Source organism: Rhodotorula toruloides (assembly GCF_000320785.1).
Source record: "Rhodotorula toruloides NP11 unplaced genomic scaffold Scaffold3, whole genome shotgun sequence".
NCBI lineage: Eukaryota > Fungi > Basidiomycota > Microbotryomycetes > Sporidiobolales > Sporidiobolaceae > Rhodotorula > Rhodotorula toruloides.
In genome coordinates this window covers 759,919-773,976 of record NW_015622963.1, presented here as the reverse complement: position 1 = coordinate 773,976, position 14,058 = coordinate 759,919, and the positions used below count along the sequence as shown (strand labels likewise).

Sequence of the window (14,058 nt, the reverse complement as noted above, 5' to 3'; positions counted from 1 at the left end):
AGGAGGAGGTGCGAGGAAAAGTCGCTCGTTCCGGGCTGAACAAAGCTGCCTCTGGTACTTTCGACCCTTACGAGTACGACGAGCTGCAAGGGAGCTCTCCCCGTCGCCTGCTTCACGCGCAAACCGATCCGCCCCTCGACGCTGACCTTCGCAGCGCTCGTGCCCTCTTGCCTCCTTTCTCCGTTGGTATCGAGAGCAACAGGAACGCGACGGACGCGTCGTTTCTACGCACTCGTCGAAAGGAGGTCGGCGCCACGTCACCCTCGAGGCGAGTGACCTCGCGCGCCTCCCGCTCTCCCTCTCTCTCTCTCCTTCTCCTCACTCCGACTCGTCACTTCTCCTCTTTCCGCCCTCCTTCGAGTCGGAGGTGAGTCTCCCGCACCCACTGACCACCGCTACACACGCGCTAACCCACTCCGGGCCGCTCCCTCACCCGTACCACCCACCCTCCCCTCCTCACCCTCGACGCCACCCAGTCACTTCCCCTCTCTTCTGCCTCGCCTCGACCCTCGACGCCACCAGCACCCCCTCCTCGACGCCGCAAGTGAGTCCGCGCGCCTCCCGAGCCAGCCGCTGCAGCTCTAGCTGACCCTTCGCTCGCCTTCTCCGCTCGCAGCTCAACTGTCGTCAAGGACTCGGTGGACGACGCGTTGGTCCGCTTTAGGTCAAGGTTGACGTGTGAGTCTGCGGCTCTCCTTCTCCGGCGCGCCTTCGACGGTAGGAGGACGGTGCGAGGGCGACTCTGGGCGACGGCTGACCTTCCTCGCTCTCTCGCTCGCAGCCTCGTCGCCCTCGCCTTTGAGTGGCAGCTCCTGCAGCGTGTCTACAGGTGCGCTCTCGCTCTCGGCCATGCGCCCTCTCCCATCGCCGCTGACCTGTCCGCTTCTCGGCTCGCAGGCGTCGAGGGTCGAGCGGTTTCAACACCCGCTTGGTCTGTCGAGCGTCGTTCAACCGCGCCGACCCGTTCTGCTCGTCTCCGCTTTTCTAAAATCGAGGCAGTGGGTCGTCCTGTCCCGTCGCCGTCGACGACAAGAGGCTGACCTTCCCTCGTCCTCGTCGGTCGACAGCTCGCCTCACGCAAGCCGCAGGACCCAAGCTCGGCGTCGTCCCGCCCTGCACTCGCTGCTTGCGCGCCGGCGGCGTTCGAGCTCCTGCGAAGGTCTTTCCACCTCTCCGGTGCGTAGAGGGTGCCCTCCTCCTCCTCGACATTCGCCGCGCTGACTCGTTCTGATTCCGCGCGCAGGTCGTTGCGTCTCGCAGCGACAACCTCGGGGCCCGGGCGAGACCGGGAGAGAGGGGAGCGGGTGCCGAGACGATATTGTGCAGCACGGGAATTCTCCGATAGTCTTCCCTTTGTAACTGGACTCGCAGATGGCTGTAATCCAGGTTCGTTGGCAACCGAGAAGCCACTCGCTCTCACTGTGGTGCTGCATACCCACGACTACATTCTCACAGCGACGACTGCTACCCAGCCAACCCCACCACCGCCAGTCCCGCCCTCGCGCACCTCCCCGCTCCTCCCCCATCCTCATCTCATCAGCCTGAAATCCTAGACCTCCTCATCCCACAGGACGACGGAACGCGCGGATGAACCGCTTCCGCCGCAAGAGCGAATCGAAGCAGCGCAGTCGGCGGCAGTCCAAGGACGACGGCGGGAGCGCACGAGGAGGAGGAGGAGCGGCGAGTGGGGAGGAGGCGATGGTGGACGAGGTACCGAGTCTGGGAAGCGCTGGGCTGCCTGAGACGGCCGATTTCAGGACGTCGCTTATCCTGGTGCGCTCAGCGAGTCTTTCTCTCTGGTCGTTGGAGGGGAGGGGGGTTCTCGAGCCTCCCCGGAAATAGCCTCGCGATGGGAACGGACGGAGAGGAATGCGGAGCGACGGAACGGACAGGACTGACAGATTCGGGACGCATGCGCGCAGCCGAATCTGATGAAGCGCTTCTCGCTCTTGAGAGGCGAAGACGGCCAACTCGTCGACCTCGTAACGATGCAGCACCACCTCGCGTTCGTCCCGTTCCCTCCTGCCCTCCCTCACAAGCTAATGCGAACAGTTGCGCAGCGCACAAAGACAGACGGGCCGACTGACAGCTCACGAAGTGGATGCCGTCCTCGCTCAATATCGCCTCCAGACCGCCGCTGAACAATCGCCTATGCCTCCACCGACTGCCTCTTCCTCGTCGGGATACACGAAGCGCAAGCGGATTGATTGGAGCAAGATTGACTTGGAGGAACTGACTGGGTCCAGCGCGGAGGGTAGTACAGGAGGAGGAGCGGATCCATCTCGCGCTTCGATCGCTACGACCGCTTCGGCTTCCACTACAACCGCCACGCCTCACACATCCCTCGTCCCCCCTCCTCACTCTCCAGCACCCTCCTCCATCCACTCCTTCTCCTCCTCGTCGCCATCCAAAACCTCCCCCCTCGCTTCACCCTCCATGTCGCGCGACTCGTCCGCTTCCGGCTCCATCTCCGGTACCGCATATCCGTATCAGTACAAGCGCGGGGCGAACAGCCTGTTTGGTGCGCGCGCGTCGGGGGAGGGGAAGAGGAGTGTGGGGATGGGGAAGAGTCGGTCGAGGGAGAGTACGGCGAGTGGGAGTGCGAAGGGGAAGGAGAGGGAGAGGGAGAGGGAGGGGAGTGGCGATGCAGAGGGTGCGAGTCTGGAAGGGCAGGAGGTAGAAGGAGCGGACGAGACGCTCCTCATCCAATCTGACCCGCTCGCTTTCGACCCTGCCGATCCTTCCGGGCCCTCCTCACCCATCCCCTCGCTCCAAATCAATCCCTCCACACCCACAGACCCGACCTTCCCCCCTCCGCTCTCGCCCAAACAGTTGCGCCGGATCTCCCGCGCGTTGGATGATATCGAGGCGGAGTTGAAAGGTGATTGGGAGAGGTTGAGGGAGTCGGATTATGCGACTAGTGAGGAGGAGGAGGAGGGGGATGTCGAGGCGGCGAAGGAAGGGGAAGAGGAGATGGACGAGCGGGCGGACCGGACGAATCTTCACCACCTTGATGTCAGCCTCGACGGTCTCTCGCCCGTCTCGCCTCTCGAAGGCGTCCCCGCCTCCCCCACCTCACCCATCACAGCCTCCGACCTAGCCGGACTCACGACTTTCCACACGAGCGCTCCAGCAGACGATACCGAGCCCGTCGACCCTTTCTACCAACGCGCTTCGCCTCTCCCGCCTACAAGACTCCCTCCTTCTCTCCCTCGCTCGTCGCATGAGATCTTGCGCGACAGAGACTCGATGTCAGCGAGCCTATCGCACTCCTCCTCCCTCGACCGACTCGCTTCCTCCACCCCCCTCCCGCTCGGCACGCGCACCACTTCGCCCACTCCGACGCCCTCCCTCTCATCCATCCTCATTCCCGACCGCTCGGCGCGCGTCCGCGCATTGAGTCTCGATACGGACGATGATCCGACGGGAGGGGTGACGCCCTCCACCGCTGCCGACGAAGAGGAAGACTCGGAGGACCTCTCGCCGCGAGTGAAGAGGTTTCCGGTGGTGGAGAGGACGGATAGTGATCAGACTGCCAAGGCTGGAGGAGGGGGAGAAGAGTTACTGGAGGTTCCTCAGCAGGGAGGAGAGGAAGCGGACAAGACTGTGTCGGATAGCGGGCCTTTCGATCTCAGTCTCGGCGAAGGAGCGGACGAGTCGAAGGAGCCAGAGTCGGACAGTCGGCGCGGGTCTCGCAGGCGAAGTAGGATGCCCGGGGCGTTCGTGCACGACCCGGCGGAGCGCAACTCGACTGCTACGCTCGACTCGGTCGGCTCGAGCTTCCATGGCTCGACGGCGGCGGAACACCAAAGCGAGGACGATGTCTTCCCGCCCGACTCGACCTCGACTTCGCTCGCAGCGCCCAACTCGCCCGCATCGTCCGCCCCGACTTCCTATGCTCCCGCAATGTCCCGCCCCCATTCGCTCGCTACGAACGTCGTCGTCTCGTCCAGCCCGGATCTCGCCAAGTCCTCCGAAGCAGATGGATCGCCTTCCCTCCTCCGCCCAACTTCCTTCCCTCTCGACCGCCGACCTTCGAACGAGTTGCTGCAGATTATCTCCGAAGCGTCGCGCAACGGCGAGACCGGTACCGAGCCAGGCGACACCTCCGACTTGATCCTCCAAGACCTCCTCCTCATTCAGGAGAAACTCGTCCAGTCTGCCGCGCGGCGGGCAGCTCGTTCGGCTAGCAGTCCGAACAGCGCAATGGCGACTCCTTCGAGCGTCGCCAGTCCCGCCGAAGAGCTGCTCGCGAGTCCGCTCGCCGCTCGATCGGCACTGGCGAGCGACCCTCACTCGCTCGAGACGTCCCCCAAGGACGCCGCGAGTGCGCCACGCAAGGCGTCGGTCGAGAGCTCGGGCGATGCGACGGACTTGGGTGGACAGCTTGCCGGACTTGGACTGTCGTCGCTCATGCCGTTCGACCTGGGCGAGATGCCTGACTCGCCGCCGATGCGAAGGCAGAGCAATCGGGCGTCGATGAGGACTGCTGGGCGGGGCAGGAGCGAAGGAACGGGGAGGAGTCAGAGCGAAGCGGTTAGCGAGGCGGGCGAGGAGGACGACGAGCGAGACAGTACATTCCTTGGACCGGCGTCGACGCACATGACGGTCCAGACGAGCCAGACCAGCTCGACGTCGCCGTTCACCAACTCGGTCGTCACGCCGTCGTCGACGGAGCATTCGGATGTCTTCGAGTTTAGCAGTCTCGTTGGCTCGCGTGAGTACAGCTTCGCTTTTCCCGAGCAGGAGCGGTTGTTAACCTCGCCTGATTTTCGCAGCCGAGAGCGCTGCGTGGGAAGACGCGCAGGAGCACATCAAGCCAGACTCGTTTGCGTCAGGCTCGCTCCGCACGGAAGCTTCCCCTCGCGTCGACTTTCCCGACTCGCCGAACCCGTCGGCGTCGTCGTATAACGAGGACGCGAAAGACACGCCTGAGGGTTCAGCTCGAGTCGCGCCTCCCTCTGCATCGACTTCGCAGACGTCTTCGCTTGCGGGACCTGCGCCCATCGACACCGAGTCCTTCTTGCGCGTCCCTCGCCCTCGCAACAAGCCAATGCGAGACCCCGCTTCGACGCCATCAATGCTCATCCGCGACGTCCGCAACCAAGCGACTTTGGCGACCATCGCGCTCAAGAAGCAGAGTCCGGCATCACCTCAGACTCGCCCGCTCAACAAAAGCCGCTCGATCCGCAAGGGGTCCATCTCGTCGCCGCAGCTCGTCTCGGGGCCAGTCGACATCCCCGCCGTGCCTATCCTCAGCCCTCAACTCGGAGCGCAATCGCCTGGTCGGTCGGCGTCCAAGTCGGGCAAGAAGCGCAAAGACGAGGACGAAGGGCGCAAGTCCAAGGGTTTGGGTTCGCGCTTCAAGATGCTGCTCAAAAAGCCGAGCGTGCGGGATCAGCTCGGCCAGCTCAACGGCGACGAGGTCACGCCTTTCGTCACCGCCAATCCCGACAACGCTCCTCGAACCCGCACCAGCGCTATCCCCGTCACCCCGCCCAACCAGTCCCTCGCTCGCTTCGGCTCGCCCGGCTTCGACTCGCCTGATACGCCCGACACGGTCAAGACAGCCCAGAGGGACACGCTGCCAGCCGATGCGCCTGTGCCCGCACTCTCGGCCGTCAACGAGTCGTCGGAAGGCGTCACTCGCTCGCCTTCATTGGCTTCCAGCTCGCCACAGATCGACTCGCCTCGCTCTGGCGACTCGCACGGATCCGGACAGAGTCGCTCGCTCAGTCGGCTCATGTCGCGGATGCGCAGCAACACTGGAGGTGCGGACGAGAGCGCGACAACCTCACCGAAGGAAGATGCCGACGAGGCAAGCGGCCCAGTCGCGGACGACTCGCCGCACGTCGCGCTGACGAGCAAGTTCCTCGAGGGACTCGGCTTCGGCGACGACGTCGTGCAAGGCAGCCGTGCTCCCGCTCAATACGCCGTTGGCTCGCCAAGGAGTCGTCACAAGGCCGAGTTCGAGACGGTCAACGGCACGCCCATCGCTCCGTTGTCCTTCACGCGCAGGCCGGCTGGCGACGAGGCTGAATCGGCCGAGCCGTCCCCGTCCGCACCTTCTTTCGTTGCCGCTCCCCCTTCTCGCGCCTCAATCGACTCGATGCGCAAGCTCTGGCAGGCTGCGGAAGACCTTGGCTTGCCGAGGGATAAAGTGCAGGAGTTTGTCGAATCTGCCTACGCTCGCTCGCCGACGACTGCGTCCTCCCACGCCCACGCCGGCAGCACCGACTCGACTGCCGGCAGGTTCTCCGCGTTTGGTTCATCGAGCGGTTCGCAGCGACGACCGTCCGAAGCGCCTACCTCGGCGGACGGACACTGGCGTCGTCCGAGCGACTTCTCCGGTAACGCACCGTTGGAAGGGCTGGAGGTCCCTGGCGGCGCGGAAGCAAGCGCGCTTGCCGTGCCTCACTCGCCCAGCCTCGGCAGCATCGTCTCTCGCCGCAGCAGCGAGTACGCCAGCTCCTTCCTCGACTACTATGCCAACGACGACGAGCCTTCGCCCCTTCCTCGCTCCGACTCTGCATCCCTGCGCAGCCACGGACGCCGTCCGTCCCTTGCGCCGTCCGTCGACGAGTTGCTTGCTCAGCAGCAAAAGCAGGAGCACACCGCGCGCCTCCAGCCTGTCGCCGAGTTTGACGAGCACCCCGAGTACGGCAACACCGAGCGCGGAGCGCCCGCCTCTCCGACCCGGTTCGAGAACGATGGCGAGGTCGTCTGGCAAGTCCTGGACGACTTGCGCAACAACCGCCTTTCCGTGCTTTCGAAGAACAGCAGCATCAGCTTCGGCTCCCGCGACTCGTCGTTCGCCTTTGACAAGCAAAGCTCGGATGGCGACCAGCCGAACGGCATCGCCAACCTGCTGAGGTGAGTGTTCGAGCGTCATCGCGAGCATCAAGAACCAGTACTGACCCGTCACATCACACAGGCACCGCGACAGGAAGCGCTCGTCCGCCTCGATGCCGTCGGAATGGGACGGCCGCTACCCGTCGATCTACTTCCGCGAGGAGCAGGCGTTGATCAACCTGGCGGAGCAGGGAGGGGTTGCTCCTGAACTCGAAGGCCGCTTCCTCGTCCGCCCGAAGGACCAGGAGCCCGAGGTGCCGCCGCTCCCCGAGCAGTACCGTACGGACGCTCAAGCCAGCGCGTCGCAGGAGACGGAGGCGCCATCGGCGGCGTGACCCTTGCCAGCTGGACTTGGCTCGATCTCGTCACTCTGTTTTCTTGCGCACCCGCAGACACTTTGTGTACATTCTTTCGCATCGCAATAGCATTCGCATCTTACGTTCCGCATCCATCGATGTCTACTCCTCGCGAAAGATCCGTCTGGCCGTCAAGTTCTCCTCGCAGACGTAGGCGACCTTTCGAGGCCGCTTGTCTTGCTTCGCCTGCACCGCGCATGCTTGCCTCTGTTCCCACTCCCCCTCAGGCATCTCGCCTCGTTCCACAGCTGCGTCCTTCTCCCGCACGGTCAGCGCCGCGAGCGACTCTACGCCTTGCGCGTCCAGGACGGCTTGTGCGACGCTGTCGGCGAACTTTGACCAAGCGTCGTGAGTCGGAGACGTCGCAGGTGATGAGTCAACGATGATGGCGTCGTAGCTGTCGGCGTATGGTGCTGGATGGAAGCGAGATTCGGGCGAGGAGGACTTGAGCATGCTGGAGAGGACGGTGTCGCGGGGGAAGCCTGCCGATAAGCAAGCCAGTGTCACTCTTGGCCCTCGTGAAAGGGGAGAACAGGACGTACAGGTCGACACAGTCCACCTAGCTGTCTTGCGGTCAGCGAGAGACAGGCCGGACCGTATGCGGACGAGCGGCAATTCGCGGCAGCAGCTGCACCTCTGCGTACTGCGGCAGACGTTGCCCTCTCCGCTCGAGTCGTGCGTGACCTCGTCCGCCGCTGTTCGTCGAGCGACGACGGCGAACTGCGAAGGTCGAGATGCGAGGTGGTCGAGGACGAGGGCGGAGCGAAGGTCGTCAAGTGGCTATCAAGCGAGCGTCAGCGACCAGTAGAATGAGTACACTGGAGAGTAGCGGCACCGACCAACTTGATATACATCCAGCCGACCTCCCATTCCTCCACAAACACCGTCTTCTTCCCCTTCCCGCCCTTTGCGCCCTTTTGCTCGATCCGCTTGACCCGCTTTCCAGCCGAAGACGCGTTACTGCTGCAGAGAGCGATGCCGGAGAGTCGAAAGATGCGTTCGGCGGGTGATTCGGTAGGGTCGCGCCAGGCGGGATAGTGACCGAGGGAAGCGAGACGGCGGTTCGTCATCCACGCTGCGAGTGAGCGCGTGGCGATGAGAGCGCAGCCTGCGCAGCCAATCTGCGCGTCGAGATTGATCAGTAAGGAGCGTCAAGCGGAGGAAACAGGACGCGTACAAGCTGGTAGAACAGGTCCCAGCCTTCTCGCGGCCAATCCTGCCTACTCGACTCCCTCCAGCACAGCCCGCCGAGAAGCTTGACAGCTTCTCCTGTCTCGACAGGTTCTCCTGCCTCGACAGCCGACGCTGTCAACCTCGGACTGCGAAATACGGCGTCAATAGCGTCCGCCAGGACCTCAACGCCAAGCCAGCCTTCGTCTGCGGCCTCGAGCGACTTGGTTTTCGTTCCGACGCGAGTCGGTGCGGACGATTTGGCGAACTTCAGGCCTCTCCACAAGGACCGTACTTCCGCTTCGCCGGCTGCTCGCGATTCGGGGTTGGCAAGTCGGGCTTCGAGCAGGTGGAGGAGGCCGAGCACTGAAGTTGGTGCATCGGACGCGGCCAGCACGAGATTGGCGAGTCGAGGGACCCGGAGCACAACGTAGCGGACGACGCTCTCGACGAAAGACGTCCAGGTCCCCGGTCGAACGGTCGCGGCGAGGTCCGTCGGAGGGACGAGATATTCTCGAATGCGGTCGAGGAGAATATGCGGGTCGGTTTGGGAGGGCGAGGGCGTCGAGAGTTCGGCGAAGAAGTCGTCAACGTCGGAGGTGGGCGAGGCGGCAACGACTGGCGCATTTGCCGCCTTTCTGCGACGCGAGGCCCTGGATGGAGTTTTCGGCGACTTGGCAGCACTCGGAAGGTTGACGCGACGAGAAGGAGGCGTCGAAGGAGGTGTAGGAGGCGTTTCGATCGTCTGCTTTGTCGACGCTGATTGGGGCGGCCCCTCGTCGCAGACGAAGGACGGACGGGTGGGTTGCTGGAGAATCCAGGAGACCGAAGAGCGGGAGAGAGTGACCTGCGCAAGAAGCGTCAACCGAGAGGTCGCTTCATCGAGGTTGGCCAGCAACGCACCTCGTAGGCCCGCCTATCGAGCGCACAGAGGAGTTCTTCCATCCGCGAGCGCTCCTTGTTACTGTCAGGCGATGCCCGTCAAGAAAGCGTGACGGGGCGAGCGTGAATGATTTAGGACGCACAGCGTTTCGACAAACAGCGCGTGTCCCCAATCGCCGCCCGCATAGAACTGCTGATGGTGCTCCGCCCGTGCAACGATGACTCGCCGGGCCAAATTCCACTTCGAGCGAGCAGCTTCGCTCCACAGCCGCAATCTGGGAAGGTCGTCGCTTGTCGAGATCGCTGCGTGGGTCGGCGGGAGTTGCGAGTCGTCGAAAGCTTCGAAGGCGTGCGTGAGGCGCTTGTAAGACTTGAGAAGCTTGGCCTGTCGTGCAGGAAACGACGTGAGCGGAGACCGAGAATCGCAAAGCTGCGAGTGGACCCACTTGCAACTCCTCGTGAACGGCACACCACTTCGAGTCGCTAGAAGCAGGTTGAGTGCAAGGCGACTTGGCGATGTTGTCGTACGCGAGGCAGTGGCCGCACGATGGCGGGCACGGTGGACTGTTAAGGGAGGGGAGCGAGTCGGTCAGCTTGGAAGACGTTTCGCAGTGTAACCGCTGGACGTACGGATGCTCGTAGTGCATCTTTGAGGGCGAGTGCACAAGCAAGAGGAGAATGATAGCAGGCTAATGTAGCAAGTCGCGATCCTTGAGAGGCGGACCCTCCCGGTCACCACACTAGGACGCCTGGTCACGCAAGCGTTCGAGTGTCGTTATCGCTGATCTGGCTCGATGAACGTCATCTCAGGACTTCTTCGCAGCCCTCGAGCGTCAGAGTCCGCCCTGCAATCTTCGTCGCCGTAGAAACCCCTCATCAGCTGGACCAGGATCGAGGAGGAGCAGTCGAGGTGTGGGACCAGCCAAGCAGTACTAGCGCACGCTTGATTGGCGCAAGTACTCGTGTCCAGCAGGCCAGCAAGCGTACGGAGCAGCAGGACACGTGGTGGTCGCGGTAGACCCTTCTCCTCCTCGTCCGCGCTTCTTCCGCTCGCTCCTCGTCTCGCTCGCTTCGCCGGCTCGGATCTGATCTCGCTCAGAGCCCTCTTTCACGGTTACACAGCTCATCATCGTACAGTCAGCTTGCGCCCCGCAAAGCTTTATCAGCCTCAGCCTCTGCCGACGCCGTGCCGCTCAAGTTTCCCGCGCAGAAGCGCCGTTCGCTGCTGCTCTCCTCCCTCGCTTCGCTTGTGTACGCTGCCGTGATCTTGCTGGGGCCTCGCTTATCATACATCACGGGGACACGATGTCCTACGCTGCACACGGCGCTGCTATCGCCCATCACGACCTCGAAGCGGCCGAGAACACGGACCGGCGGCATCCTCACGAGCACACCCACCATGGCCAAGCGCGGCGCGAGGAGGACTTGTCGAGTACAGCGGTAGTGTGGGACGACCGGCTGCAGGAGTGGCGGTCGCAGGACGAGGCGGTTGAGGAGGACGAGGCAGACACCCGCTCGAGCGAGGGAACTGCTGTCGGGCCAACACCGACGGTCTCTGCGGAGGGGGAGAAGGCGCTTGAGCGACGAAGAGACTCTGGCGAAGGGCGCGAAATCTTCCCGGTGGCTCCCGGGACGACTGGTACCTTGGGCGAGAAGGAGGGGAAGGAGGTCATCTGGCTCGAGTGGGAGAAGGGCGACCCAGAGAACCCTTTCAACGTGCGTACAACTACTCTCGCGATGTCACGGCGTGGCGGAATGTGAACGCTGACGTTGCCCCTTTCTCCTCGTGCGCTTTCTCCATACTCTGCGACATCATCACTCGCTCTTCCACTCACGCTCCTGCTATTCTTCGGTCTCCACGCAGTGGAGCAAACGAAAGAAGTGGCAAACCACCCTCATCGCATGCCTCTTCACCCTCGTTCGTCACGTTTCGCTGCCTTCTCTCGCAGGACTCGCGCTAACGCAGGACATCCTGCAGCTCGTCGCCTACGCCGGCACGGCCTTCGCGATGGGCAGTGCGTCGATGATGCGAGATCTCAACTGTTCTCACGAGGTCGCGACACTAGGGTTGTCGATGTGAGCCATTCGAACGATTCCCGCCGAGCGAGGCTGACTTTGCTTTTTCCTGACAGCTTCCCACTCGGTTTCGGTCTCGGTCCTCTCTTCGCAGTGCGTGCTGGTTTAATCTCCTACGGACGAGCTGCGACTGACACTTTCGCTCGCAGGCGCCGCTCAGCGAGTCAGTCGCCTCACCTTCCCTCCTGGTTCTTGACAGTGCGTTCAGGACTGACAACTTCCTTGCAGAGTATACGGACGGTATCCGATGTATGTCGTCTCGTCGCTCGTCTACCTCATCTTCTTCATCCCGACTGCGTACGGCCAGAACATTGTGCGTCTACCCCTTCTCTTCCTCCAGCCGTCCGCGCGCTGACTCTCGTAAGTGCAGCAAACAGTCGTTGTCGCGCGCTTCATCGGCGGCCTCGCCGCATCAGCCGGCTCGACCCTCGTCGGCGGAACCGTCGCCGACCTCTTCGAGACGCACGAGCGCGGTCTTCCCATGAGCGTCTTCTCCATCTGCGCTTTCGCCGGCACGGGTCTCGGACCCGCTGTGAGCGGTTATATTGAGCTGAAGAAGGGGTGGCGGTGGATCGAGTGGGTGCAGGTGCGTCCTCCTCTTCCCTCTCACCCTGCTGCACATCGTTGATCGGTGCTTTCGCGAGCAGATGATGTGCGCCGGCGTCCTCGTCGTCTTGATCTTCCTCTTCACCCGCGAAACTCGCGGATCAGTCATCCTTTCCCGCCGCGCACACAAGTTGCGAAAACAGACAGGCGACGAGCGGTATCAGTGCAGGAGCGATGCGGAACGCGCGAGTCTGGCGGTGTTGATGAAGGTTAGCATGACGAGGCCGTTGTGTGAGTTCGCGTTCGCCACAATGGAGCGAGAGGGAGCGAGCTGACGAACGGACCGTTGCAGATTTGCTTGGCACGGAGGCGATCGTGTTCTTCTTCTCTGTGCGTTCCTCTTTGCCTTCACTGCACGAACTTTCATTGACGTACGCGGTTTGCGTAGCTTTGGGTCGGGTACGCCTCAACTTAGCGTTCCTCGGCGTCGTACCTCGACTCACGCTTTGCCGCTCGCAGGTTCTCTTGGGGTTGCCTGTACCTCCTAGTCGGTACGTCACATTCTCTTTGTGCTTTCTTTGGCTGCCGCTGATGCAGATCGTCTGCAGAGGCCGTCCCGCTCATCTTCGGCAACACCGTGCGTCCGGCTTTCGCTTCATCTCGGTCATTTCCATGCACGCTGACATCCCTTCCTCGCTCACAGTACGGCTTCAACATCGGCGAAGTCGGTCTCACCTTCTACTCGGTCGTGTGAGTCGGATGCGCCGCATCCTACCATCTCAACTCCGCGCTGACTTTCCCTTTCCCAGTGTCGCATCCATCATCGGTTTCGGCACCAATTTCTACCAAGAACGTCTCTACCGCAAACACTTTGCCCGCCGCGGACCCGAAGCGCGCCTCTATGCCTCCCTGATCGGCGGCCTCGTCTTCCCCGCCGGCGCCTTCGCCCTTGCCTTCAGCCAGGGACGCGGACACTGGATGGGTCCTGTTGTGGGACTCGTGTTGATCTTCTCGGGCGTCTATTCGATTTATCTGGCCGTGTTCAGTTATCTCGCCGACTGTTACACAATCGTGCGTTGCGCTTCCCTCTCTCCTCGAGTGTCCTGCACATCTTCGCCTTCGTCCGCCTCGCTGACACTCTTGTCGTGCCGCAGTACGCATCAAGCGCTCTGTCCGGACAGTCGCTCTGCCGGAATCTGATGGCCTTCGCGATGCCGCTCTTCACGTCACAGATGTACAACGGGCTGGGCTACCAGGTTCGTCCTGACCTCCCCTTCACTCAGCGTGGAGTTGCTGACGTGAGTTGTGTGCACAGTGGGCGTCGTTCCTTGCGGGTTGCATCGCGCTTGTGCTCGCTGCAACCCCTTGGATCCTGTTCAAGTTTGGCCCGACCATCCGCGCGAAGGTGTGCTTTCCTCTTCTCGCTGCAACAAGCACGGGTCGCTGACAGTATTGCGCGCCTGCAGAGCAAGTTCGCGAAGGAACTCGCCCGGATGCGCGGCGAGGCCTGAGGCTACTGCGACGGATCTCCTCCCTCTCTCGGTTCTTCTCATTCCAGCATGGCTCTCGCGCATTCATTCGTACACTCGTAATCTTCGCTCTCTCTCGCATCTCGCTCGTTCGGAATAGACATGCATCTTTATCCTCCCTTGTCCTCGAAACTCCGCGGGGCTGAGCGTGACAAAAGTTGAGCGAGGGTGCTCACCTTGCCCAGTTGCGCTCACTGCTCTGCAAAGCTTGCCAGCGTACAGAAACAGCTCCTTTGCCAGCGTCGCAGAGTGATCCGCGCCTTCCGCCGGGTCTCGCCTCGCGCACCGCCCGTCTCGCTTCGTCGTCGTCGCCCGCCGACTCCTCGTCTGCGCGCGCTCATCCGGCTCGCTGACTCGACGGACATCAAGCGACACGTCTCGACAGCGACACGAGCACACCCAGCGACTCGCACCCGCCCGCGCCGCCGCCCAGCCGAGTTTGCTCGCATCGTCGGAACAGACGCTCCTCGGCTCTCATCCTCGCTCACACAGCACTCCGTCAACCAGGGCAAGCACGCGAGGAGGAGCAGGACCGACTCAACTTGACGCACATTCGCCCGCGCATTCCCAGCAGCCGCTGACGACGACATCTCGACTTGCTCGTCCCCGGCCATTACCCCACAGCTTCTCCAGAGTCGGGCTTTATT

General features: G+C 62.7%; 4 protein-coding genes across 4 annotated transcripts in view; 3 read left to right on the top strand and 1 right to left on the bottom strand.

The window, feature by feature from the left end:
* RHTO_04863 (uncharacterized protein) overlaps window positions 1-1,359 on the top strand; it is a gene marked incomplete at both ends in the record, with an annotated part of 1,585 nt that extends 226 nt beyond the window's left edge. The window contains 7 exons of the mRNA XM_016418526.1: window positions 1-182; window positions 477-544; window positions 617-678; window positions 782-829; window positions 898-998; window positions 1,068-1,176; window positions 1,244-1,359. The exon at window positions 1-182 is cut by the window's left edge and continues 226 nt beyond it. Of these exons, the coding sequence (XP_016275802.1) occupies window positions 1-182; window positions 477-544; window positions 617-678; window positions 782-829; window positions 898-998; window positions 1,068-1,176; window positions 1,244-1,359 (686 nt within the window). The remainder of the gene's footprint in view (window positions 183-476; window positions 545-616; window positions 679-781; window positions 830-897; window positions 999-1,067; window positions 1,177-1,243) is intronic.
* A 228-nt stretch (window positions 1,360-1,587) lies between these two features.
* Window positions 1,588-7,187, top strand: RHTO_04862 (uncharacterized protein; the record flags this gene model as incomplete). Its single annotated transcript, XM_016418525.1, has 5 exons — window positions 1,588-1,773; window positions 1,923-2,005; window positions 2,061-4,717; window positions 4,779-6,873; window positions 6,935-7,187. 5 exons carry the CDS (start codon window positions 1,588-1,590, stop codon window positions 7,185-7,187), a joined length of 5,274 nt encoding a protein of 1,757 aa, XP_016275801.1.
* A 123-nt stretch (window positions 7,188-7,310) lies between these two features.
* RHTO_04861 (uncharacterized protein) lies at window positions 7,311-9,907 on the bottom strand (the record flags this gene model as incomplete). The annotated part of the gene is made up of 9 exons (XM_016418524.1): window positions 7,311-7,690; window positions 7,751-7,771; window positions 7,853-7,988; window positions 8,048-8,329; window positions 8,386-9,225; window positions 9,282-9,342; window positions 9,404-9,645; window positions 9,707-9,824; window positions 9,891-9,907. 9 exons carry the CDS (start codon window positions 9,905-9,907, stop codon window positions 7,311-7,313), a joined length of 2,097 nt encoding a protein of 698 aa, XP_016275800.1.
* Window positions 9,908-10,565: 658 nt separating this feature from the next.
* Window positions 10,566-13,393, top strand: RHTO_04860 (Major Facilitator Superfamily protein; the record flags this gene model as incomplete). The annotated part of the gene is made up of 17 exons (XM_016418523.1): window positions 10,566-10,976; window positions 11,125-11,178; window positions 11,239-11,336; window positions 11,393-11,429; window positions 11,486-11,499; window positions 11,565-11,649; window positions 11,707-11,922; window positions 11,984-12,173; window positions 12,235-12,272; window positions 12,331-12,341; window positions 12,402-12,433; window positions 12,491-12,519; window positions 12,586-12,632; window positions 12,692-12,953; window positions 13,037-13,138; window positions 13,198-13,287; window positions 13,349-13,393. 17 exons carry the CDS (start codon window positions 10,566-10,568, stop codon window positions 13,391-13,393), a joined length of 1,761 nt encoding a protein of 586 aa, XP_016275799.1.
* Window positions 13,394-14,058: the final 665 nt, after the last annotated feature.